At 45.9% G+C, this 25,482-nt stretch overlaps 1 protein-coding gene across 5 annotated transcripts in view; it reads right to left on the reverse strand.

Moving 5' to 3' along the window:
* Positions 1-25,482, reverse strand: part of VEZT (vezatin, adherens junctions transmembrane protein) — a 201,952-nt gene that overhangs the window by 152,360 nt on the left and 24,110 nt on the right. For 3 of the 5 annotated variants that reach the window (XR_011202311.1, XM_069229098.1, XM_069229097.1), the window contains exons 2-3: positions 20,649-20,783; positions 15,094-15,207 (exon numbers count right to left, since the gene is read on the reverse strand). Coding sequence is in view for 4 of the 5 variants with exons in the window: in XM_069229098.1 (XP_069085199.1) it covers positions 15,094-15,207; positions 20,649-20,686 (152 nt within the window). In the remaining variant the exon portion in view is untranslated. The remainder of the gene's footprint in view (positions 1-15,093; positions 15,208-20,648; positions 20,784-25,482) is intronic. The other 2 variants (XM_069229100.1, XM_069229099.1) reach the window with 1 other exon arrangement.

The raw sequence follows: 25,482 nt of genomic DNA on the forward strand, positions 1-25,482 counted from the left end.
GACAACAACTTGAACAAGGGGCCCCATGTGATTAGACAGACCCAGGAAGGATGGAGGAGGAAGGAGATAATGGTGGAATACTTCACTAAATGGTGGGAGACGAAAGGGAGTGGATGTGCCTGGAGACGCTTCAGGTGCGCGCAGGCCTGTACAATGAGGAGCCAATGACTGAATGAATTGCGAGCAGCTGTCATTCGTGTGCCGGATGCGTGAAATTTCCGCAATTCGAGACATCAAATCAGAAGAGCTTTGTTGAGCGGGCCCAGCTAGAGACAGACTTGGAGAGAAATGGACCGATAAAGTTTCCCGCCTTTTGCGCTGGTTGCCTTTAACCTGCGAATGCCTAAAAAATAATTCCTGTTTCCGACTTACTGGTCACCATTCAGTGCATTCAAGAAAGTGTGAAATAGCACAAACGGAGTGAGCTCCAAGACTGGGTAGTATCCAATTTGTTTGTTAAGAGGGCACTGGAGCATTATCGTCCTGGGTGAAGTGCAGCCTGAAGAAGGTGATCATTCAGGGGCTACCCATTACACAGTGCTTAATTTGAGTCGGTGGTTTCCGGTAGGTTGAGAGCCCTCACTTATTTTTCTACCGCAAGCATTTACTGCGAGCAAAATTCACATATGGAAAAGACGGAGGACGAGAAGGACGAAAAAAACGAAAAGGCGTCAGAAACGGAGAAAGCTGCAAGAGTGTGCTGAAGATGCAGGGAGTGGTTGTAAATAGATTAAAGAGACCCAAGATGGCTTTATGATTACGGTACCTCAGTATTGCGTGCTGGCGCATTGAACTGCAGCAGCCTCGTGTTTCAGAGGAGAGCTCGGGGCACCGCCAAGTTTTTATTTACAAATTAAGCACTGCCATCACTGTCCCTTATCAGCCACAGAGTGCCTGGGAGTGCGTGCAGATACCCGGGGTAGGCGGCTATGACGATCCATGTCAGAATAATCGTACTACAGACAAACTGTCGCATATTCAGTGACTGGAACTTTAATTTCGAGGCCATCGCTACTCAGCTCAGTAAGGATGTCTTTGAGGCTCTGGAGGAACCTTCAACTAGACATCTCCACTGGGCAGCTTCTACATAAGGAATGCATTTGTAATCGGTTGCCTGAAATGAAATCAAAAGAAACGGAAGGACTGCAGGTTCTACATTACCAGATGCAGCCTGTAAATACCAGTGGGGCTATTCTACTGGGGACTCAGTTGCTGGACACATTTGAAGTGCAGCATCTCACTTTTTCAGAACATGCTAGAATCTTTAGTAACCTACACTGTAATGGACTGGCCCCCTAGAATGATTTACTTCAAATTTTAGTTGTAAATTCCGAATTTAAGAACACTGTAAAATAACACTAGTATCATTATTATTTACCATAACGTGTTCACTTTATGTGGTATACATTCTTACATTTAAGTTTGAGATATGTTGAGCATCATTAGAACATTTCGCAGCAAATGTCAGTGATTACACATTTAGTTACTGACTGATTTCTAAGTGAGTGCTTTTTTCATTCAAACGAAATTGTTATATGTATCATTTAGTAGTGAGTTTTCCACCCAAAAGTGACTTCATTTCAAAAGCGACTGCTACCCCATTAACTTAGCGCTGGAGGCTGTATGCTAATAAAGTAAATATGGCTTCCATAAACCGTGCAACGTTTGACAGCATAGCACCTTGAGCAAAATTCTGTATTCGAAGACACTACAATTTAAAAGCAGAGGGTTTTGAACAAGCAGTTCTCTTAATCTTGGATTAATTTTCGTTGAACTCATTGGTACTGCTTGCTATCCCTTGTTCTTGCTCCTTACAAAAAGCATTCAAAATGCAAGACTCCTGCCACGGATTCCATTATCATTCTGAGATTCAGAAATGGCTGTTCTTAAACGAGAGCAAAATAGTAACGTTACTTATTTTAAAAACCTCTAACTGCTCAGTGCAAGAATTTGAAACACACGGCGCCCCCTCTTCTTAAGTGGGGTTGACGCAGGGCACTTAGTGCCACCAGGCAGAAGGGAGGACTAGCCCGTTGCAGACAAGAATGTGGTATTTTGTGCGGCTTGGGGATAAATAGTGCCTAGGAATACTAATGAAGACATCTAGAATAAATTAAATCCTGGAGAAGCAAAGACAAAATGGCCTGATTTGCCTAATATATTTTGCGGTGTCTGCTAGAGAAGCAGTGTTAAAGAGACCCCTCGGTGACAAGAAGGCGCCCAAAGCAATAACCACTCGCACCAGTCTATGTCCGACTTTCTGGCTTTTTAGGGCAGGAGAGGAGATTCCAAATGGCCGGTCTAGTGTTGACTGGCAAACACAATCAAAGGCACAGATGAGCTATTTCATAACAGATCATTTGCAACACCAAAGCAAAGGCGCTGCATCTCACTACCGTCAAACACTGACTCTATGCGTCCACACATTCATACACCGTCCCACTCCAACTGGCGAGCACACAACACAATCAAAACTAAAAGTGCACACGATGTGGTTCAACGCCGTTCAGCGGGGAGCGCTTGTGGAGGAACCAGGACGCTGCAGCCGGCGTGGAAGGCCGGGAGGCTTTAAGAGCACTAGGGACGAAAAGCATGATGGGAATCTAATAAGGAAGTGACGCACCCCCTGTAATGGACTGCACCTTAGACAGCAAAGTCATCATTCTTCATGACCGAGCCTCCTGCGCCGTGTCTGGGCCTGAAAGGTACGATCTGACACGACTGAAGTGAAAACAGAGCACACCAGCACTTGAAAACAAAGTAAACGCGTTATAGCCAGCGGCTGCTGGTAGCCTGAATTATTCATGCACCCTGGAAGGATGCCTCTGCCTTCTCGCGCAGCGGCGGGTGCATACACATGCAAGCACGCTCACGTCCCCACCGATGCGGCCCCCACCATAGGGAGACTGCACTCACATCAAAGAAACTCCTATCGGGTCTGATCTTTAACTCATGAGAAACCCCTATCACTACCCCAAAGCTTCATGTTCTATGCTGCAGCTTTGTTAGCAGCAGAAGCTAGACACAACACAGCTCTAGTAATAATTGAGAATCACTAGTCAGCAGAGCAGAACTCCAGCTAGCCCGAATCACAGCACATGGATGATACTGTAGAGTTGTATTGGTAAAATCAGAATCTCCAGTAGCTGTCAAATAAGAATGTATTACTTATCTCCACCAGGCAGGTCGCTCCCCCCATCTGCCACGCAGCCCCCTGTGGGTTGAACCCCCGTTGCCGCTTTTGCCGCCTGACTACTCGCTCCCTTTTGTATTCTGGACACCTGCGCTTGGCTTCTGTGCCACTTGTTTTTTCATTCTGTGCCCCTGTGTTTTGCTTTCTTTACCCCTGTGCTCTGTTGTCCCTCTCCCGCCGCCTTTTCCCGCCATTTTTTCCCCGGGTTTTCCCTCGCTGCTGAGCCCCTGCTGCCCCGCCCCCTTCACTCCCATTGGCCGCCCCGCTCCCACCTCCCAGCTGCTGCTCCCTCCCTCTGCCCTCATATGGAGGCTGTGAAGCGGGCACGCAGCGGGTGCGCCGAAGGCGCGCCTAAGGCAAGCCCGTCCGCGCCTGGACCGCACCCAGCACCAGAACCCCTGGAACCCGCACCCCCGCAACGCCAGACTGCACTACGACGCAAGCACCCTCCACACACTCAACACCAGACGAGACCACCCCTTCTACCGGGCCACCCCGAAACGCACCCAGGGGCCTTTCACCTGCCGGAACTGCAGATTCACCAGCATCCAACCCTCCACACCACCAGCCAGAGAACCCAACCACCTCTGCTGCATCCTCCTCAACACCCGCTCCGCTCGCAAGCACGCCATCGAACTCTGGGACCTCCTAGACTCCACCGCCCCCAACGTCACCTTCCTGATGGAGACCTGGCTGACCGCCACCTCAGCACCAGACATCGCCATAGCCATCCCAGAGGGCTACAAGATCTCCCTCAGAGACCGCACCAACGGAGTGGGAGGAGGAATCGCCATCATCCACAAAGACTCCATCAAAATCTCAACGAACACCGATGACACCCTCACCACTGCCGAGCACATGCACTTCCAGATCCACACCGACCCCAACACCACCCTCAGAGGAACTCTCATCTACAGACCTCCCGGACCCCGCCCACAGTTCAATGACACCATCGCCGACCTCAGCAGCACCCACGCCCTCGCTTCCACGGACTACATCCTCCTCGGGGACCTGAACTTCCACCTCGAGAACAACGACAACGCCAACTCCACCGCCCTGATCGACAACCTCGCCAACCTCGGACTCAAACAGCTCTTAACGACACCTACTCACGCCGCTGGACACACGCTCGACCCCATCTTCTCCGCAAGCCCCCACGTCTCCTTCAACCACACCACCGAACCACACTGGACCGACCACAGATGCGTCCACTTCACCTTCAGAAAACCCACCACACACCACCGCACCCAACAGCTACCACGCCGCTGTTGGGGCAAGGTCACCGAGGACAATCTGACTACCACCCTCGCCCTGAGACCACCCACCGACCCAGACACCGCCGCGACCAACCTCACACAGTGGATTAACGACTGTGCCAACACCCTCGCCCCTCTCAAGACCTCTACAACCAACCACACCAACAAGAAAGCCGCCTGGTTCACTGAGGACCTCCGGATCTCCAAGCAAACCTGTCTGAAGCTGGAGAAAAATGGCTCCACGACCGAACACCAGACAACCACACAGCCCTCAAGAGCCCCACCCGCATACACCACCAACTCATCAGGACCGCCAAGAAGACCACCTTCAAGGACCGCCTAGACAACAACGTACACAACACCAAAGAGCTCTTCAGCATCGTGATAGAACTCTCCAACCCCAGCTCCAACACCAATGACATCCCGCCATTTCAAGACCTGTGAGACTCCCTGGCCACCTTCTTCCACCGCAAGATCACCGACATCCACAACAGCTTCAACTCCGACCCCGCGCACCCACCACAGAGTCCACCACCCCTGCGACTACCACTCGCACCAGTCGCCTGACCGTCCGGTCCAGCGTCAGCGACGAAGACACTATCAAAACCATGAACTCCATCCACTCCCGATCCCCATCGGACCCCTGCCCTCACCACGTCTTCAACAAAGCCAGCGCAACCATTGCGCCCCACCTCCGGAAAACAATCAACTGTTCCTTCGAGACAGCAACCTTCCCAGAAAGCTGGAAGCACGCCGAGATCAACGCCCTTCTGAAGAAGCCCAAGGCGGACCCCAAGGACCTCAAGAACCTCCGGCCCATCTCCCTGCTCCCTTTCCCAGCAAAAGTGACAGAGAAGATTGTCAACAAACAGCTGACCCGCTACCTCGAAGTTAACAACATCCTGGACCCTTCCCAATCCGGTTTTTGCAGTAACCACAGCACCGAGACCGCCGTCATTGCCGCCACTGACGACATCCGGACCCTGATGGACAAAGGAGAAACAGCCACCCTCATCCTCCTGGACCTATCAGCAGCCTTTGACACGGTCTGCCACCGCACCCTATCAGCACACCTCCATGACGCCGGTATCCAAGAGAAGGCCCTGGCCTGGACCACATCCTTCCTCTCCAGCAGAACCCAGAGCGTCCACCTCCCACCCTTCTGCTCCAAAACCACCGAGATCATCTGCGGCGTCCCACAGGGATCCTCCCTCAGCCCGACACTGTTCAATATCTACATGGCCCCCCTCGCCCACGTCGCACGACAACACAACCTCAACATCATCTCCTACGCCGACGACACCCAGCTGATCATATCCCTCACCGAAGATCCCCACACCGCCAAAGCTAACCTTCACTGAGGAATGAAGGCTGTAGCCGACTGGATGAAGGACAGCAGAGTAAAGCTGAACTCAGACAAGACGGAGGTCCTCATTCTCGGACCCACCCCATCAGCCTGGGACGACTCTTGGTGGCCCACGTCACTAGGCACAGCCCCGGAACCCACGGACCACGCATGCAACCTGGGGGTCATCCTCGACTCCACTCTCTCCATGACCAGGCAAGTCAATGCCGTCTCTGTGTCCTGCTTCAACACCCTCTGTATGCTCCGCAGGATCTTCAAATGGATCCCCCTCGACACGAGGAAAACCGTTACCCAGGCCCTCATCACCAACAGACTCGACTACGGGAACGCCCTCTACTCAGGAACTACAAACAAGCTCCTGAGACGACTCCAACGCATCCAGAACGCCTCGGCCCGACTCATTCTCGATGTCCCCTGCCGCAGCCACATCACACTCCACCTGAGAGGCCTGCACTGGCTCCCCATCAACAAAAGGATCACCTTCAAGCTCCTGATCCATGCACACAAAGCACTGCACAACACCGGACCCACCTACCTCAACAACCGACTCAGCTTCCACACCCCCACCCGAAGCCTCCGCTCAGCCAACCTCGCCCTCGCCACAGTCCCCCGCATCCGAAAAACCACAGCCGGCGGCAGATCCTTCTCCTACCTCGCCGCCAAGACCTCAAACACTCTTCCCACCATCCTACGACAGACCCAGGACCTGCTGGCCTTCAGAAGACTCTTCAAGACCTGGCTCTTCGACCAGTAGCACCCCCACCACCACCACCCCCCCCCCAGCGCCTTGAGACCCTTGCGGGTATGTAGCGCGCTTTACAAATGCAGTGATTGATTGATTGATTGATTGATCTGGTTTTAATAGGGATCTGCAATAGGATTTCGGAATGCACACCTCCGTCCAGAAGGAGACCGAGAACTTCGAATGGGTTACTCTATGTAAAACATAAAGCCATTCATGGAAATACCTTTCACCCAGTCGCCTTCCTTTAAAGTGCACTGTTTAAGAATATCAACCCATAACTTTGGGTGTCTCCAAAAATAAAATAAAATCATTTTTGTTCAAGCTAACTTCTAGGTTGGCCTCTCTAGATTCACCCACTGGGTCACTGCAACATCCACATGGCTGGTTCATATGCAGATGGCCAGACAGTGTCTGAATGCGGAAAAGAAGAACACATGGAAACGTCTGAAAACACTCCACAGCAAACAGAGGAGTACACGCTACTCAAAGTGGTACTGATATCCCTTAGTTCCAGTTTCTGGGCACTTACAAGAGATCCCACTCATAGGCCAGGGGCTCAGGACAACTACTGAACATGTGCACACTGGACCTTTCACCAGCGCTCGGACGTGTATGCACACTGCTGGTCCTTCATCCAAGTCTTAAGAGATCAGAGAAGGGCAGTTTGATTTGAAGAAAGGGGCCCTTAGGAATGCCAGCAGAAAAGTGGGGCTGAGGTCGTTTGACTGAAGTCCTGGGGTCCCTCCTAATAGGGCTCTGCAAACGGGGCCCAGTACAATCTTTTCAACACTCGGCTCAGTGGTAGTGATGGCAAGCAGTCACTCAGGTCGGTAAAGTGGGGCTGCATGAGCGCACTAAAACACAGTGAAATAAATGATTGAAGCACTGTGATGGACACTTTTTTAGAGGGAAAGTACTTTAATGCACACTAGAACTAAATGCTACACATACAACATGAACAAGGTGCAATTTAGTGTCTTGGGTGCTTGAATTTGTTGGTGTCATTTCTCACTCTTGGTCTCAGTTCCCCCCTTATAGTCCAGGCAGTTTCCTCCCGGGCCAGTGTAATGTGTGATTAGACTTGGGTGAAGATTATCACCTTACTGTTTTAATGTGCACAGTCGCTCTCACAGTTTACCTTAACTCACCAAGCAAAGTTCTCAGTCCATGTTCGGGTCTGTGCACTTGGACGGTCGACCAGTTCGCCCTGTCTGTAGTTTCAGAGAGAGCATGAGCTGGAAATTCGTGCCAGGGATTCTTCAGGTAGTCATCGTTTCGCCAAGGCAGCTGCTCCGTGTCAACTGATGACTGAGATGGCTCTTTGCAGACCGGGATGGAAGATCTGGAAGACTGGCGGTCCTTAGCATTTTGAACAGCTGCCTGGTGCATGTGCACCCCAAACCTTTACGTAAAGGTTGACGCCTGTCTAGAGCATAGTTAGTTATGCTGTGGTGGAGCTGCTCCAAATATCAAGTACTTACTAGGTGACAGCTACTTCTTAATATTTGGAACACCAAAGAATAAACACAAACATGTCTTCAAAAGACAGCAACATGGCTTTCAGGATGCTGACATTCATAAGTCAAAATGCTGTCAGAACTGGCATATTCACTAACTCATCCCCCTTTCCACTCACCTCACTGACGTAAGCATCTACTCCAGAGACCAGTTTGCAACCTGCATGTCACTCATGCCCTAGCTGTACATATCCTGTGAGCAATGAAAGCCAGTACTAACCTGCCCTGACGGATCTGTTCTGCAGGAAATGGAAGACTGCATATATTGCCTTCTATGAGAGAGGGCAGCTTGTTCTGCTACTCCCATATTTTCCCAGGTCTGTGAGGAAGTAAAGCTTGCACAGCTACTGCCCGATTTGTACCTGTCATGTGATGGGAAAGGCGTGTTCTACCGCTGCCCTTGATGTACCCATTCTCCGAAGTTGGGAAGCCTGCACCGTTTCTGTCCAAGGTAAACCTGTTCTATGAAGAAGGTTTGTGCCCAAAGCTGTTACTCCATCTTATAAAAAGACAAAGAATATTTTGAAAGCACTTGCACAACATGGTCCGGCCAGTCAGAACCTTTTGTTGGACCAAGGGAAAATTTAACTGAGGGGAACTTGACCCAGAGACCCTGGTTTAAATCACAGCTTCCCCGCTTGACCAAACTGTGTGATCCTGGACAAATACCTTTCTTCCTTCTGCTTCCTTTTACGAAGTCATCACATTTGAGAGCACCTTAAAATGATTAAGTTCTAGATGTGTACTGTAGAAACCTCTTTCTTATATAGCGTTTAATTGTCAATAATGCTGCTCCATCTATAACAGCTATAAAGCCCTTGCACAGATGACACAAGACAAACGATTTGCCTCTTGGGTCACCAATAAAACTGTCATCAGGGGGAAAGGGGGAAAGAATGTGATACCTATCCATGATCAGAACTGCACAATCAGGAAACATGATTTCAGTCCTGGATTCCAAGCCTGAACAAACAGCATAACCCTAGGCGATTACTTTTCTTCCCTGTGCCCTTGTTTCCATGATCATCACATCTGAGAGGGCATTCAAATATTTCAGTTCAGAATGCACACTGTACAGCAATCTCTCTTATGTGTGGCGTAAGGGACCATAATTTTGTTCCATCTATAAAACTACAGGCTTACATAGGAGACAAAAATACAATTGGCTTGTCTCTATAGTCGTTATTAAAACTGTCACAGGAGGAATGTATTGGTTTGCTAATTCTAATGAAGGCCACTTGATGCAGTGATATAATCTAAGGTGCTAAAGTGAAACAATTCAAAATAAGCTTTTTATGTAAAAGTTTGTACCTCAGCTATAAAAGGGCAGTCAGCGACACTTGCAGTAGGGCAGTGCATTCAGGATCAGCTAAAAACTGTTCTCCTGACCCTGCACAGTGCTCCTTTTCCAGAAGGATACACTGAAGACATGGCTGCTCTGCTTTATGTGACCCGGCCATCAATACCTCACTGTAATTGCCCTATTGACACTAGTAGTGAATCATGACATGCTTTTGTGTAGGGAGCGTGGTTCAGACTCAAGGCCTATGATCTCTAGCTTCCTACACCCAGTCAGCTGTGATTGTGGCCTGGCAGTGTGGGAATGGCTGAATTCATAGCACAGGCTACAATGACAGTGACTCTCCCTACAAAACATGCTACACTTGCTGACAGCCTTGCCAAAAACTCATTAACAGCCTCTTCAAGGAGTGGGGGAGGAAATATGCCCAATCGCCTTCGCAGCTCCTTTTGGGTCTGGTGAACACGCCCCGTCAAGTCGGGATTGTTTCACAATATTTGATGTGAAATACCTACATTCTTATGAAAGGTGTCTGACCCCACGGGAGCAACATTCGAGTACCAAAAACATGTTGATAGAAAAAAAGAAATGGGGTCCCTTGCTCACTGCTTCTGTTTTTGATCCTTTGGTAAAGCTACACTACTAAGCACCATTTCAGCTGACCCACACACAATTTTAATATAGGTTTGGCAGTTTAATAAAGGCAGGATGGTGACCAGTAGCACTTTTGAATGCTTCCCAGTACAAGATATGAAACCCCCACATGAAGCCTACCACACTAGGTAGGTGAGTGATCATCATCCTCTAAGGGTACATGAATGTATGTTAATTCCATAAGAGGTTTGGCTGTTTCTTCTTGGAGTTTTGTACTTCTTGTATGCTTATGAAAATTGTGCAACAGTCTTTAACTTCTCTCACTCCCTATTTAGTGTTAGCTATCTGTATTGTACCAGTCCTATATGTGTGAGACAATCATGTTTTGTTCCTTCTGCTACTGCCGTTAACATTTTAATTTTGTTATGGAATGTTGCGTTACTGCTATACATGTACTTTTGTTGTGGTGGGAAGCTTAGTATAAAACTTTCTACTATGCATAAGACGAAATGATTCACATTGGCAGAGCTGGTTTTAATGAATGGTGTGAGTGAAACTGAACTCGCACAAAATGTGTGCGCAGAGTTTACTTTTGTATTTACATGTGAAACAAGCAATTTTTTTAATGGAGTTTGCAACTTTGTAAATTTTTAAAGCATAGCTGGTTGACAAGCCATCATCAGTGTGTTGTATACTGGGGCTTTGATCCTATAATGAAACTGTTAAAATCAAAACTACAAGGCCCAAAATGAAATGTATCACCAAAGTGCGGAGTAGTGTATTGCAAAATAATATGTAGTTCCTGGCTTTCTGCATTCTTTCTTGCAGGCAATCACTTGTTAAACAGCCCAGGGGGGGAGAGGGATCTCTGATATCTCTATCTCTATCTCTGATCACTCCCACATTGAATTGACCTGGTCCGATGCCCTCTCTCCTTCTAGGGGGCCCATGCACTGGAGCTTACCCCCACAACTCCTCCGGGATCCAGTGGATGTGGAGGAGATCCGTAAGGGGATTACCGAATACTTCGCTCTTTACTCTCTGCTGGACACACCATTACACACAGTATGGGATGGGTTCAAAGCCACGATCGGGGGGGCAATGGGGGGGGGGGGGCATTTCCTCTGTGTCCATCGCACAGGGGAGGGAGGCCTGACTGGTAGAATCCAACTTGACATCTGAAGTTAGGGCTCGGGGCAGCAAGATAAAATAGCACCCTCTTGCCTCTATAAAAGAAAATTTGCCATCTTAAGAGCCCAACTTCTGGCCCACAGGACAAATAGGGCTGAACACTCCCTCCTAGCGCTTCAAGAGCGATACTATGAGGGAGGCAACAAGGTAGGCACACTTCTAGCTCGCAGACTGCATCAGTCGCAAGCCAAGGCTGCAACTGGGTGATAGACGATCAATGAACATGATACACAATGGACATCCCATGACTACTACCAGACCCTTTATAATGACGACGAGATCTCACCTACCTTGACAGAGGACTATCTGGCCGCATGCAAATGGGAACCTCTTCTCCCTCAGCATGCAGAAAAAAGCCTGATGCCCCGATCATGCCTGAAGAACTCTACAATTCAGTAAAAGTCCTTCCTTTTAGCAAGACGCTAGGACCGAATGGGCTCCAAGTTAGCTTTTACCAACTGTTTTTGCCTGAACTGCAGGACCAAGAGGTACGTCTGTTTGACTCCTTCACACAAGACATGGGCCTCATGCCCTCCATGGTGGCAGCAGAGATATCACTCATACCAAAGTCCAGCAAAGACCCCTCACAGCCCCATCACCCTCCTGAATACTGATGACAAGATCTTCACTATGATTCTGGGTAGTAAGCTCGACAATAACGTTCTAGGCCTTATTGACCCTGATCAAATGGGCTTTATCCGTAATAGACAGGCAGCGAACAACGTACATCGTATAGCGCACCTTGTCGAGAAATCGCACCACTATCACTTCCCAGCTTGCCTTCTAGCACCTGAAGTGAAGAAGCCCTTTGATAGGGTGATCTAGCCTTTTCTCCGAGCTATAAAACAATTGAAATTAGGCTGCAGACAAGCGGAGAGAAAATGGAGGAAGTCTTGGAAGGATGAAGACAAGGTCCTGTTAAAATCCTCCCTACAGAACTAGAAGGCTATTAACGCGGCTAAAGCAGATTTTTCTGCGTCTGTTATTCTAACAGCCCCTAATATTACCAAAAATGTATTTGAAATTATACAGGAACTATTCAACCCAGACCGTGTGGAAAGGAAGTTTGCTCCTCTCAAGAACCCTTGCAATATTCTTTGAAGACAAGATATAAAATCCTAGAGGATATTAAGACTCCTCCTTAAAACAGCATGTGCCAGGAACGGCCTCCAATATAGATCTGAATAACGCCCCTGCCTCTTTTACCCCGGGCAACCTTCCCGTTTTTAATTTCCTGTGGGTTAATCCTGCATGTACAGTAGAGAAATCTTGAGGCCATCCTGGAAGATAGATTCCTCGCACTGGCTAATTCTATAATGTCAGGGTCCCCTCTCGATCCGTTTCCTAATAGGGTCTGGAAAGACTCTGCAGATGATTCCTTCCCATTGTCGTGGCTGATAGGTAACCAGTTCCTGGACCCTGGCATAGTTCCACCAGCAAGGAAAAAAGCTATAATTTCCCCCATTTAAAAAAAACCTTCTTTAGATCCGGCACTATGAGTAACTACAGGCCAATTACCCTATTGCCCTTTCCGATTCAAGTATTGGAATGTCCGGTCAGTAAACTCCTATCGATCCATCTGGAGCATCACACCCTCCTCCATGAGTCCAACTTGGCTTTATCAGGCCATGGAACTGAGTCAGCTCTCCTCTAGGCCGTGGATGAGCTTCGTATGCTGATCGATGGGGCAGATCAGTCATCCTGACCTTATTACATCTTCCTGCTGCTTTCAACACGGTAGATCACAATATTCTTTTAACAAGACTCTCTGCAGCAGGAATTAATGGTGCTGCTTTGAGCTGGCTACAATCTTATTTGTCAGAACACAGCCAAGCTGTTGCTCTGCCACCTTATCGGTCAGCCGGGGGTCCCTCAAAAGTCTGGGACTTGCTTCTCACATCTACGGGGCTTGTGGAAAATCCTCCCTCTACTGCCTTTGTCTGTTAAATCTATGGTTATACGCAGTGTGATTTTGAGTACTGCAATGCGCTCCTTTTTGGAGATCCTGACTACCTGTTGTACAGACTACATCGAGTTAGGCAGTAGCTGCCAAACTGGGCTTAGATAGGTGTAGGTAATCTTCCACCTCAGAGGCATTAAGAGAGCTTCTCTAGTCCCGATTAGGCAGATGACGCACTTAAAGCCCTCTGCATAGTGATTAAGGCCCTCCAGGGATATGGCCGTAGATTTTTCCAGAATAGCTTCCAGAAGTATACACAGGGGAGATGTGTCTGCTCGTCGTCAGCTAATTGTGTTACTGTCACCAAGTTAAAGAAGAGTCATCAGGAAGGACGCACTTTTTCGGTAAAGGCAGCCCAGCTCTGGAGCCAGCTGCCTGCCTCTACTAGACATGTATCTGACCTGCTACACTTCAGTGAAAACCTGGCTCTGCCCCCGATAATTTCAGGAGAAGGTCTGCTATAAGATGTTTTGGTTTATTGTTCGGGTACCAGGATACCTTTCAGGTGAAAGCTGCGCTGTATACATGTTTAAAATAAATAAATACCACGCAAAGTCGGGGTGGAACCCGGCATTATCACCAAATTCATGGCATAATACGTTGCTCCTATGGCTAAGCTTCTTGTCAACGGACAACACACGGACCCCTTAAACATCCATAGGGGTACACTGCAGGGTTGCCCACTATCATCCCTCCTATATGCCTTGGCGTCAAACCACTGGCTATCACCATCCGCCGCATGGCCGAGATACAGGAAATCACCTTTGGAAGATAGGTACATAAAAGAAGTCTATTTGCAGACATCCTTTTACTTACCCTCTCACGGTCCGCCACTTCTCTCCCGGTTGTTGTGGCAATCCTGGCCTTCAAGGCGGTATCAGACTTCAAGCTTAATAGGTCAAAATCGAGAGCACTTAACCTAACTATACCACAATCATGATCGCCCTGTTCTCAATGGCCTGGCGCCATTCCAATGGTCCTCAAATACAATTAAATACCTGGACCTATAACTGACACACACAATCACACTACCTGGATACGTGCAAATTGGCCTCCTCTACATCGCTCCATCCTGGAGGGCCTCCGGAGATGGAAACCCTTTCACATCTCAAAGCTGGGGCGGATTAACGTTGTTAAATGAATGTATTTCCGCAAGCCCTCTACCTATTCTAGACCCTACCCGCTCCAATCCTGCAGGATGACATTTTGCGGTTGCAACGCGATATCCATGCTTTCATTTGGAACTGAAAACGACCTAGAATCTCCAATGCAATGATGATACAACCCGGGGCCAAAGGAGGACTTGCGTGCCCTAACATTCTTGTGTACTAATGGGCTGCCCATCTAAGATACATCTTCAAGTGGGTGGTGAGAGAAAGCAAGAAGCACTGGCTACACAAGGACAGGGCAGCGCCCGGTCAACAGCTGTGGGACCTAACCAGGCTGCCTAAGCATGCCAGACTGTGCACTGCATAAAATCGCCACCCCTACCAAAACAGCGCTTGATGTATGGGACAACCTGGCCACCAAGAAAGGGGTGACTACCTTTCTTTCCCAACAGACCTACTGCATGCAATCCTGACTTCACTCCAGCAATACCATCTCACTCCTTTCTGGATTGGACTGATGGTGACTAAAGGACACTACGTGATATTTTCACAGGCATCAACATAAAGCCCTTTGAGCAGTGCAGGGAGGAATATGGCCTTTCTGAGATGGCTAGGCAAAAATATCTTCAGCTGCGGCATTGGGCACTCCATCCCCCAGTTTCTCCTGAGGTCATACGACCCTACACTCCCTTTGAGAAGTTAGTGAGAGCCTACGGTGGCTCACGGGGGCTCATCTCCAACACATACCATGCACTCCAGCACTCTAAACCCCCTCACATGTACTCTTATCAGACTCACTGGCAATCCAAGACTATAGAGGACATATAACCTAAACAATGGAAAATACTGTGTAGAGACGTACCCAAAACATATTGCAGCAGCTCCTTCAGGGAAACAGCATATAAGCTCATGTACCAAAGGTACTACACGCCATCCCGCCTCTCCACCATCTATTCTCGCATGTCCTCCCTGCAAACTAGAACAAGGAGATTTCTGTAATGGCTGGTGGTCCTGCATGCTCATTGCCACTTTTTGGAGAGAGGTTTTAAATCACAAGCCACAGTGGAGTACCCTCTTCCAGTCTACTACATCACAGTTATTTTTGGGATTCGAGCACTAGCCCTGAAAGCGATGACGCATGCAGAATGGATATTTATTAGCTACATGCTCCAGTGTGCCAAGCAAATCATGGCCCAGGCGTGGGAGAAGACAGTTCGCCCATTCCACTGCTCAGTGCTTTTTTCGCATGTGGCAGGTAATGGCAATGGCAATGGAACAGCTTTCCCTTAATCTCAAAAGAATAGAGGCTCGATTCCAGTCTGTGTGGTGGCCCCTGTTACAATGCCTCACATGTAAAGAATTTACTTGTTTTAACCCATCAAGGCTCTGGTCTCTCCTGCTCTTTGATTGACCCACCCCCTGCTCTTTGATTGACCCACCCCTGCTAGGACCTATGTCTTCGCTCGGCATATCCTTTCTCTATTACATTATTACTTTGTTCCTCCGTGCGCCCTGCATGTACAGTGGTATGCTTATATTGCATCTTGTTTGGGGTCAAGGGCAACAAGTTTTTATGTTTACTTTGTCCTTGGGACAAGTAGGCCCAACCCTCTGCAGCACAAACCCTTTGGCTGCCTGTTTACAGAGAGTGGAACTCTCTGCAGTTGAGGTAATGTGTTTTCAAAAAATAATGCTGTTCGAACTTGTATTTATGGTTCATTATTTGAAAGCCTTCATTATTAGGGTGAGTGCTGTAAATAAATGTTTTAAGGTCACACTTCACTACTGACGTTGGTTCCAGTACAAAAAAACAAAAAACATGTATACACATGTTTGAAAAGTTTAGGCTATGAGGCTAAGTATAATGCTCCCAGAATGCTCTCTGATTAGATGCAAATGAAGTGTCATTTAGTAAAATGTGTTGATGCATGCTAGTATTTCCCAAAAATATTTCTAATGGAAAATCAGTGTAACCATTTTCAACACGATTATGGGAAGCATGAAAATAAACAAACACTGACAAAGCCAACTGGTCTGACATATTTTTATAAGTCTTTTAGTTTCATCAATGCGGGTCTTGTTTTGACATGGCTTTTGTAACACTTTATTGTTGTGGGAGCTACCAGGCCCTCAACATTGTAACAAACACTGGCAAACCCCCCCCCCAAAGTTTTTGAACTCTAAAAGCACACGTTGCCACCAGTGGCATAACAAAGGCCCTGCAGCCGCCCTCCAGGGGGCCCCTTCAGCACAGCACCTGCCCTGAGTGAGTCTGGAGAGGGGGCTCCTCCATGTTCTTTGCAAAGGGGCACCCTCCAGTTTCGTTACATCACTGATTGCCACTGTAGTTCCTGACACTGAACAAAACTACTTTGTGTGCCAATATGCTCCTTGTGGAAGAGCAGAATGCGATCACTCACAGTAAAGCCAGCCAAAAGAGAGAGAAATAGAAGTTTAATAAAAACAAAATGTCTTTGTTAACACCAGACTTAATTAGGGACCAAGACCCACATGTAGGTAGCTTTTTGCATGTCGCAAACAGCGACTTTTGCTGTTTGCGATGTGCAAAAAGCACATTGCGATGCACAAACCCAGTTTTGCGATTCAGTAACCTGGTTACCGAATCGCAAAACGGGTTTGCCACTCGCAATTAGGAAGGGGTGTTCCCTTCCTAATTGCGACTCGCAGTACAATGTAGGATTGTTTTGTGACCGCGAACGCGGGCGCAAACCAATCGCAGTTTGCACCCATTTCAAATGGGTGCTAACACTTTCGCAAAAGGGAAGGGGTCCCCATGGGACTCCTTCCCCACTGTGAATGTCACTGTAAACATTTTTTCAGAGCAAGCAGTGGTCCTGCGGACCACTGTCTGCTCTGAAAAAATGAAACGAAAACGTTTCATTTTTAGTTTTTGTAATGTATCTCGTTTTCCTTTAAGGAAGCAGTCACAGACATGGTGGTCTGCTGTCTCCAGCAGGCCACCATCCCTGCGAGGGCCGCTATTCGCAAGGGGGTCGAAAATTGCGACCCACCTCATGATTATTCACTAGGTGAGCATTTGCGAAGCCCTTGCGAATCACAGATGGTGTCAGGGACACCATCCTACATTCGGATTTGCGACTCGCAATTTGCGGGTCGCAAATCTGAACCTACCTACATGTGGCCCCAAATTCTTAAAGAAAGTCACAAAAGTGCACCCATGGTATATGTCGTACCCCTATAAAATATTTGTGAACTGTATTTTAGCATGGGTTAATACGCATGTGTAGATTTGCTCATGTGAAAATCTATTGAGCATTTGCAAATTCATTTTCCCTCCGGCCACTTTCTTCCCAACCCTGGAAGAAGTTCTAATTCTGCCATTGTCAGGAGTAAATGTCCAACCTTTCTTATTATGGGAAAATATTAGAGAGAAGCTGGTGAAAATCTTTAAGACATGCAGGTTAGTAGGTTTGCAGACTCAAAGGCATTCCAGCCCTGGAACTATTGCTTACTGCTTCCTCCAGCCCCAGTATGCAGATCTGCAGAAAGGTGGCAAAATAAGGAAATTGCTACAGTAGGGATTGAAACTGCAAGTATTCAAGCCCTACTATGGTAGTAGCCCTGGCATAATCAGAGAGGCTATTATCAGAGCTCTTACATAATGAGATTGCTGCCATAATGTGTCGCCACACTACATGGCACCAAAGGGACAAGTAGATCTTTTTACAGGACAAGTAGATATGAGAAGCAACCTGTCCCCTGGACAAGTAGATATTTTAATAAATTCCACACCCCTGCAATAGCTGTTGTAAAGGCAAGGCATATTGGCTTTGCCAATGCTTGTTTTAATGTGTGTTTCCATTGCAAGATATTAGGATTTATAATTGGGAATTTTTCTCTTTATCATAAATGCAATTAGAAAGGTCAGTTGTTTACTCTTGGGTTTACAGAAACTGGATGTGAGGGTATATTGATACATATTCACAGCTTGAACTCTCGTTTTTAGAGAACCTCGATTCATGGTCAATTGAAAATATCTAACGGGAAACATTGATGATTTTTATCTGACTGTTTATTTAAAGGTATCTGATAGTGAATGTATGCACAAACTGTTCCAATGAAATGTTTCATTATGAGAATCTACTTTTAATTATCATGTTTTGTTTCTTGAATGTGTAAATTGAAATCTGGAATGGGGCAGTACAATTCAGTTTCATGTTTTTTTCATAATAAGCTTTTATAATCAGAAAAAGTGGATAGTTGTATTATTAGGATTATTCATATACTTTGTTGTTTTTGTTACATTTAATAAATATTTGCTAAGATAGCCATTGTTTTTCCTTAACAGCCCTGAAGAAGAGATTGTGTCGCAAAACAAGTGTTAGCTGTGCTTGCTGTGTTTATATGCAGATAAAATTATCTTTATTCATTCATCTGGATGCTGACATTGTAATAAACTTGATAAATGAATGATTAATGGACTGATTACGTTGGACACAGACTAGAAACCGGTGGGGTGACCGGGTTTCCTAGGAGTCAAGTGCCAGGCTTATCCTGAAAAACAAAATTCTTCTTGAATCTCGTATGAATTGATATGTCAACATTATAGCCTACCATATTGGCACATAAGGTATAGAAAACTAATACACTACATTAGCATTGTACAAATATTGAGCCAATAAAATATATATTACAAGCAGCACATACTCTTTCTTTCTTGGACTGGCATAGCACCAAACATCTTTTCTGATGGACGTGAAACAGGAAACTGAAATGTTTGCGAGTCTGTGTGTTCCTTACAATAGATGTTCATACTGGGGAGATATATATATATATATATGTGTGCAAAAAACAAAGGAGAACTCTGGGAAGTTCCCAATTTTAGGTGGAGAGCTGCTCTAGTAAAGAGCACCCTGCAACACCAGCGACACTCTAAATTTGCTCACCTCAAATGTCTGCTTATCTAGCAAAGTTTTTAAGCATAGGATTAGCACAGTGCTATCCTCGCTGAGCTAGATAGTGACAAAGTCTTTTGCCATTTGTACAGCAAAATCTTTAAGCATAGGATTGACATAGTGTCATCCTCGCCGAGCTGTAAAATGACAAAAGCCATTTACCACTCCAGGCACAGTATTACAGCTTTGGACTGGTCAAATACCGTCCAAGCCAACCTGGAATGAGTAAAGCAACCCCTGACACGTTTTGCGCTCTCATTAGAGCTCTTCAGAGGGGTATAGCTTTGTCCAGACACAAGGGAGCACCCAGTATAAGTCAAACCAAGGCCCTTTCAGGGTTAGAGTGACGCATAAATTATGCAAAAAACAAAGGAGAACTCTGGGAAGTTCCCAATTTAGGTGGAGAGCTGCTCTAGTAAGGAGCACTCTGCAGCACCAGCGACACTCTAGATTTGCTCACCTCAAGTGTCTGCTTATCTAGCAAAGTTTTTAAGCATAGGATTAGCACAGTGCTATCCTCGCCGAGCTAGATAGTGACAAAGTCTTTTGCCATTTGTACAGCAAAATCTTTAAGCATAGGATTGACATAGTGTCATCCTCGCCGAGCTGTAAAATGACAAAAGCCATTTACCACTCCAGGCACAGTATTACAGCTTTGGACTGGTCATACCGTCCAAGCCAACCTGGAATGAGTAAAGCAACCCCTGACACGTGTTTCACTCTCATTAGAGCTCTTCAGAGGGGTATAGCTTTGTCCAGACACAAGGGAGCACCCAGTATAAGTCAAACCAAGGCCCTTTCAGGGTTAGAGTGACGCATAAATTATTCAAAAAACGAAGGAGAACTCTGGGAAGTTCCCAATTTTAGGTGGAGAGCTACTCTAGTAAGGAGCACCCTGCAACACCAGCGACACTCTAAATTTGCTCACCTCAAATGTCTGCTTATCTAGCAAAGTTTTTAAGCATAGGATTAGCACAGTGCTATCCTCGCCGAGCTAGATAGTGAGAAAGTCTTTTGCCATATATATGTATATATATACATACACATATACACAAAGTTACAAAGTAGAATCAATGGAGCTTCACAACATAAATGTCTAGTTATCGCTTAGCATAATTCATGGGACATTTATTATTTTAGCTAATTTTTTCTCTACAATGCCCTCTACACCATACTCTGGACCACTATTTTTTGTAATGTGGATGTTCTCCTGTCACCTTTTACCAGTCTCTTTCCATTCCCCTCTTTGTCCTGGTCTATGTGCTAACTGATGGGGAATAAAACAAAGTACAATTAAAACACCAATCAATGCCATGAATGTAATCTGTTTATCATTCAATGCAATGTGTTTTAGAATTTCAACACAGACTACTACAAATGTCCGAATTTAAATACATTTCTTGCCAAAAAGGCTCCGCAGATGCACTAGCCCGATAGACAGAAATGTAGAAAGCAAGAAATAGGTGGCGTAAAGACTCACTGTGGGCATGGTGAGGGGATCCTGCTTCCGCTGACCATCTTCTGCTGCACATTGATCCGATTCCTGTGGCAATGCCTGGCATATTTCAAAATCAGTGTGTCCTAGATCTTGCAAGTACTGGTATAGGGGAGAGTTCTGAAACAGAAGAGGTGGACATACAGTAAGGAAAGGGAAACTCCGTCGGCATACCTAATCATTACTTCCAGCAACAGCCACCTATGTTCAACTATGTAACCAGGTTCCTAAGAACAGCGTCACATGAAGTTGGCTTCCTTTACCAGACCAATACACCACTGTTTTCAAAAACTATATTCTAACATGGTGCAAGGAGTTTTCGTTTTTTGTTTTTTTTTTGCCCATGCGCACACGTATATTTTTCTAAAAACATAAGCCCATATAGTGAAACTTTTCCACTCCTCAGCTTAAAAAAACATTAGTGTGGTATGGTGCAACTATAACGCTTTAATGCATTACATGACTTCCTCAACAGTGTTCTTTCTGAGTTACTATTGCAATGTAACACAGTGTCTCGCTATATCTGCAGTGCCACCATTATTATAGGTCGAGCAAAGTGCAGGCTCTCTAGTTGCAAAAGATCTAGTGTGGGCTTACCAAGAACTCACAGGCATTTTCAGTCCGCCCTTTGCTTATCACTGGTTGTGTCTCATTTGCTTGCTTCTTATTCAATGGTTCCATGGTTTCCATCCTGTGTTTGTCCTCTCCGCAGCATAGCCTATTGAACAACACTCTGATTGGCTGGACTCTATCGTTCCACTACTAATTTTCGGGAAACTTTTTCACAGCTCTGCCCTCCTCCCCCTTCAACCAATTACTCCCGCCAAATGCCTACCCCCCCCCCCCCCCCCCCCCCCCCCCCAGTGCTCTGTATTCTTCTCTCATGTACTTCTCCCCTCCCTCGCACTTCAAAGTTGCTCTGGCACTGGTGTGTTTTTCTCTCTCACTTCGTGTTGCTGTCACTTCTGTGTGCTTCTCCACAAATCATATTCCTCTCTTTCAATATCATGCATTCTGTGATTTTCTCTCTCCCGACCACTTGTGCTCGGTGTTCTTCTCTCTATCGCTCTTCTCCCCCGGCTCCCCTGAGGTCTCTCCCCCAAGTACAATGGTTTTCCTCTCCACACCCACCCGTCCTTTGCGGGCTTTTTTGTGCTTTTTTTTTTATTTATTTAATATGCACTAGAAAGTGTCTCTTTTTTTATTTAGCGACCCAAAAGGAGTCTGCCATCTTGGATTGGCAAATAACAAATGAAAGCAAATGGTGCCTGTGTCATTTACTGACCTGGGCAAGCGTTCTAATGCATGCACTTGCTTATGTCATCAAGCATGTGATTGCCAGTGGAATGACGTGATCACCAGCAACAATTGTATCACTGTCCTTTACCTAACTTCTGTTACTGCTGAACAGCGTCAATGTCGGACTCTGCAAAGTATCGCCCAAAAGCATCGGCAAAGCCATCTTGATAGGGTTTCAATGCACTACACACATGCACCACTACCTAAAAACATTCTATAATTCACTCATTTCCAACTGCAAAACTTTATCCGCTCCATCTATTTTTTAATGAACACTAAATTTCAACTCTCAGAAACAGTGGCATGTTATAATAACAGACTATTGTTCCACAGGATATACTATTTGCGGGGATATACTATTTAGCAGTGGGGATGTGTGATCAATGATGAAGTGCCTGAGAAGATCGAAGCCTCACAAGTTGTGTCTGGCCGGGTACTGTTGATCTTCAATAGCGCCTGTAGGAGACACTTGCAGACACTTGGATAAACGTGCATTTAATATTCAGGACGCCAAAAGCAAAAAGGTTTCAGTTGCTTCACACCCTCTATCTTCCCATTTCAACTTACTTATCTCTTAGCACATTTCCAATATGGAAATCTTTAATGCCAGGGACCTTAGCAAAGCACTAGGACTGGGTCATACTGACACACAACTCAAGAGCTATCACTTTGTGGATTAACAGTCTTTGATCGGTTTCTACCTGATGTTATTCTGTGAATTCGTTGTCCCGGTGTTGATTCCAGAATGATAACATTCTTTCAGGTGAGGAGAAATGAGTAGGGCTTTCCATTCTTATACCTATCAACTGTACTACATTATACGGTCATTACTTCATAGCTTGTGAAGTAAAGGGCTGCTGCCGAGTCACGTTCTTGTAAGTACGTGGTACCAAGACAACACAGGAGCAAAGAGTTCACGAGGCACATAGCAGCAACAATACGGACATTGCATGTTCTGGATAAGTTGCAGTCTTCAATGAAACACATTTAGAACCACCAACCCCCATAAGCAGGCACTTCTCAAGAACATCTGAATACTTCTACACTGTGGAAGCTGGGCCAAGCCAGTACATTCTCATTACAGCCTTTGAATCATGCCTGGCATCCCCTCCTCGGTCTCACCCGCACCAAAAGCATTGGGTGGCAGTGCACACTTTTACACGTCATTGTAGCACCACCACACCAGATGGCAAGGGCTGAAGGTTTTTCATATTAAACTTCTAAAACATAAGGAATTCTCCTGACAATCAGGTAAGGAGAGGTTGCCCTCTGTTCTATTAATGCAGTTATTTATTCCTTCCACATAACTAGAAATAATATTATAAAAACTAACTTTCTTTGTCCACAATCTCCACCCAGTTTCCTTTCCATTTATGTAAGAGTTGCATTTTAATACAAAGTGCCTTGTACAGTCAACAAACATCTTTCCCAAAAGAATTTGCAGAGCAAGTTAAACATGTAAGCGTAGGTGCCCTTTTAGGTGAGTGGACGAAACATTGTCATATAGATCCAAACTGGCCCTCAAGCAGACTATAATAGAACAATTTATGACCTGAGAAATCAGGTTTTAGAGTTCGCAATTAAGGGACAAAGGGCCATATGTACGAACACATTTTCCCGTAGACACAGAATGGGCAAAACTGCTTGCTACATCTGGCCCAAAGAGACTGCTTCGTTGATGATGAATCTCGAAGTAAACATCCGGACCCCAATTCCTGGGTTGAGAACTACAGTTTCAGATGACACTAGGTACGTCACCCCTGCCCCACCGAGCCTTTTCAACCCCTTAGAACCACATCAGTTATTTTCACTTCTTTCACTGACACGCACTATTTCTTCCATAAGAAGTTCATTCCAAAACAGGCGCCGCCATTAATAGAATATGTGTGATGTCTCCTCATTCCACACAGGCACTGTGGTCGTTTTAAATTTGATTAACGTCTCTCGACGCTTTTGGTCGTGTATTAGCTCAAGTAACGTGAACTAAACAGTGTTAATAAAATATTAAAAGAGGTACGAAGTTAAAATGAGCTAAAATGTTGTTTGGGAAACAATTAATTTAAAACGTTTGTAAATCAATATTATTGACCATTTATAGTGCACACCACACAGTGGCTTCTGGTTGCACAGGACACAATTCTTGATTATTTCATCAATCTTAAAAAGATGAAAGGTGCAGTCTGTATTGCTGGGCCTCAAACTAATGGCCTACAATACAGACATGCACACAAATAAACAGACTTCACACCTAGGTAGGGTTCATATCTAGGTAATTCAACAGGGGTTCATATCCGAGTAGATTCCTATCCGGGTAATCAGGACTTCGAGGATGATGACACATCAGGGGCTAGAAACACTCAGGATTTCTCTGCCTTCCTTTCTCTTCTGAAAAATGTTACTAGGCAGAAACGAGGCGATCCATTGATGTCCCCCAGGTTTTACTACTTCCTACTCCACAAGTGCCTTCGGATGCAAGAGCAGCAGACCTGTTAGGGCAAGCAGAGGACTATCTTTGGTGTCCTGATACTGGACTACATTCTGTCACAATTGTGCCACTGGGCAATGTCATGTCACGTTGTGTTTATCACCTATGACCATTTGTTTCACTTTTCCGTATTCTTTACCTTACTAGTTGGGAGAGTTAAGGGATTATTGAACTTTTGGAAAATGTCCCCGATGTTTGGGGGTATCAGTGTGGAAGGGTGTTGTTTAACATATGTTATTCTATCTCTTTGCAATCCAGAGGCTCGATTCGGTGTGTAGACTCTTAGGGCACCACACTTCATATCGGGATCTTTAGGCTAAATGGCTCCCCTTAGAAAATAAATTACACGACTCATGTGGAACATGAGAGGCCTTAATGATCACCGTAAAGCACAGCAAGCAACTGTCTATCTTGACAGGTATAGTACGGAATCCCACCCTAGTGGCATGCATTACTGGGGCATCCTACTTCAGCCACTAGCTTTGTAGAACTGGGAGTGACGCATTTGGCTGATTACATGCGCACATCTACTTAAAAAGAAGTGTGTTTCAGTGCCACAACTGGTGGGCAGGTGCTTTACTCTGCAACAATTTGTTTAATTCAGTCGTTTGTCCATTTTTAAAACTTTTGAAGTAATCTTGTACGTTCAAACTATTACTTCAGTAATGTAAAGCCAGTATCTTTTCTTTGCAAAAAGTGTTATTTTTCTGTACTCATTAAAACTGAAAATGTTTCCATTCCTCTTCTAAGTGTACCTTTTATCTAGGAAGCACCTTTACTGCACTGTATAAAAATTATTTGTGATGGTTATATTTGTTTAATTGTATAATATTTGCAGCAAGCTTATATGTGCCGCATTTAGGCAGTCAGGTATTTCCTTCTTTTCTATTTTGTGGCATAAACCTGCAAAAACAATAATAAATAACCATCTCTTCAGCTTCCAAATGCCAGGCCTAATGGTTTTTGCCAGTGCTTGTGTAAGGGGTACATTTTTTGTTGTTGATTGGGGCTGAATGGGCACATGAAGAGGAGCTG

This window comes from Pleurodeles waltl, chromosome 4_1 (genome assembly GCF_031143425.1).
Source record: "Pleurodeles waltl isolate 20211129_DDA chromosome 4_1, aPleWal1.hap1.20221129, whole genome shotgun sequence".
Lineage (NCBI taxonomy): Eukaryota > Metazoa > Chordata > Amphibia > Caudata > Salamandridae > Pleurodeles > Pleurodeles waltl.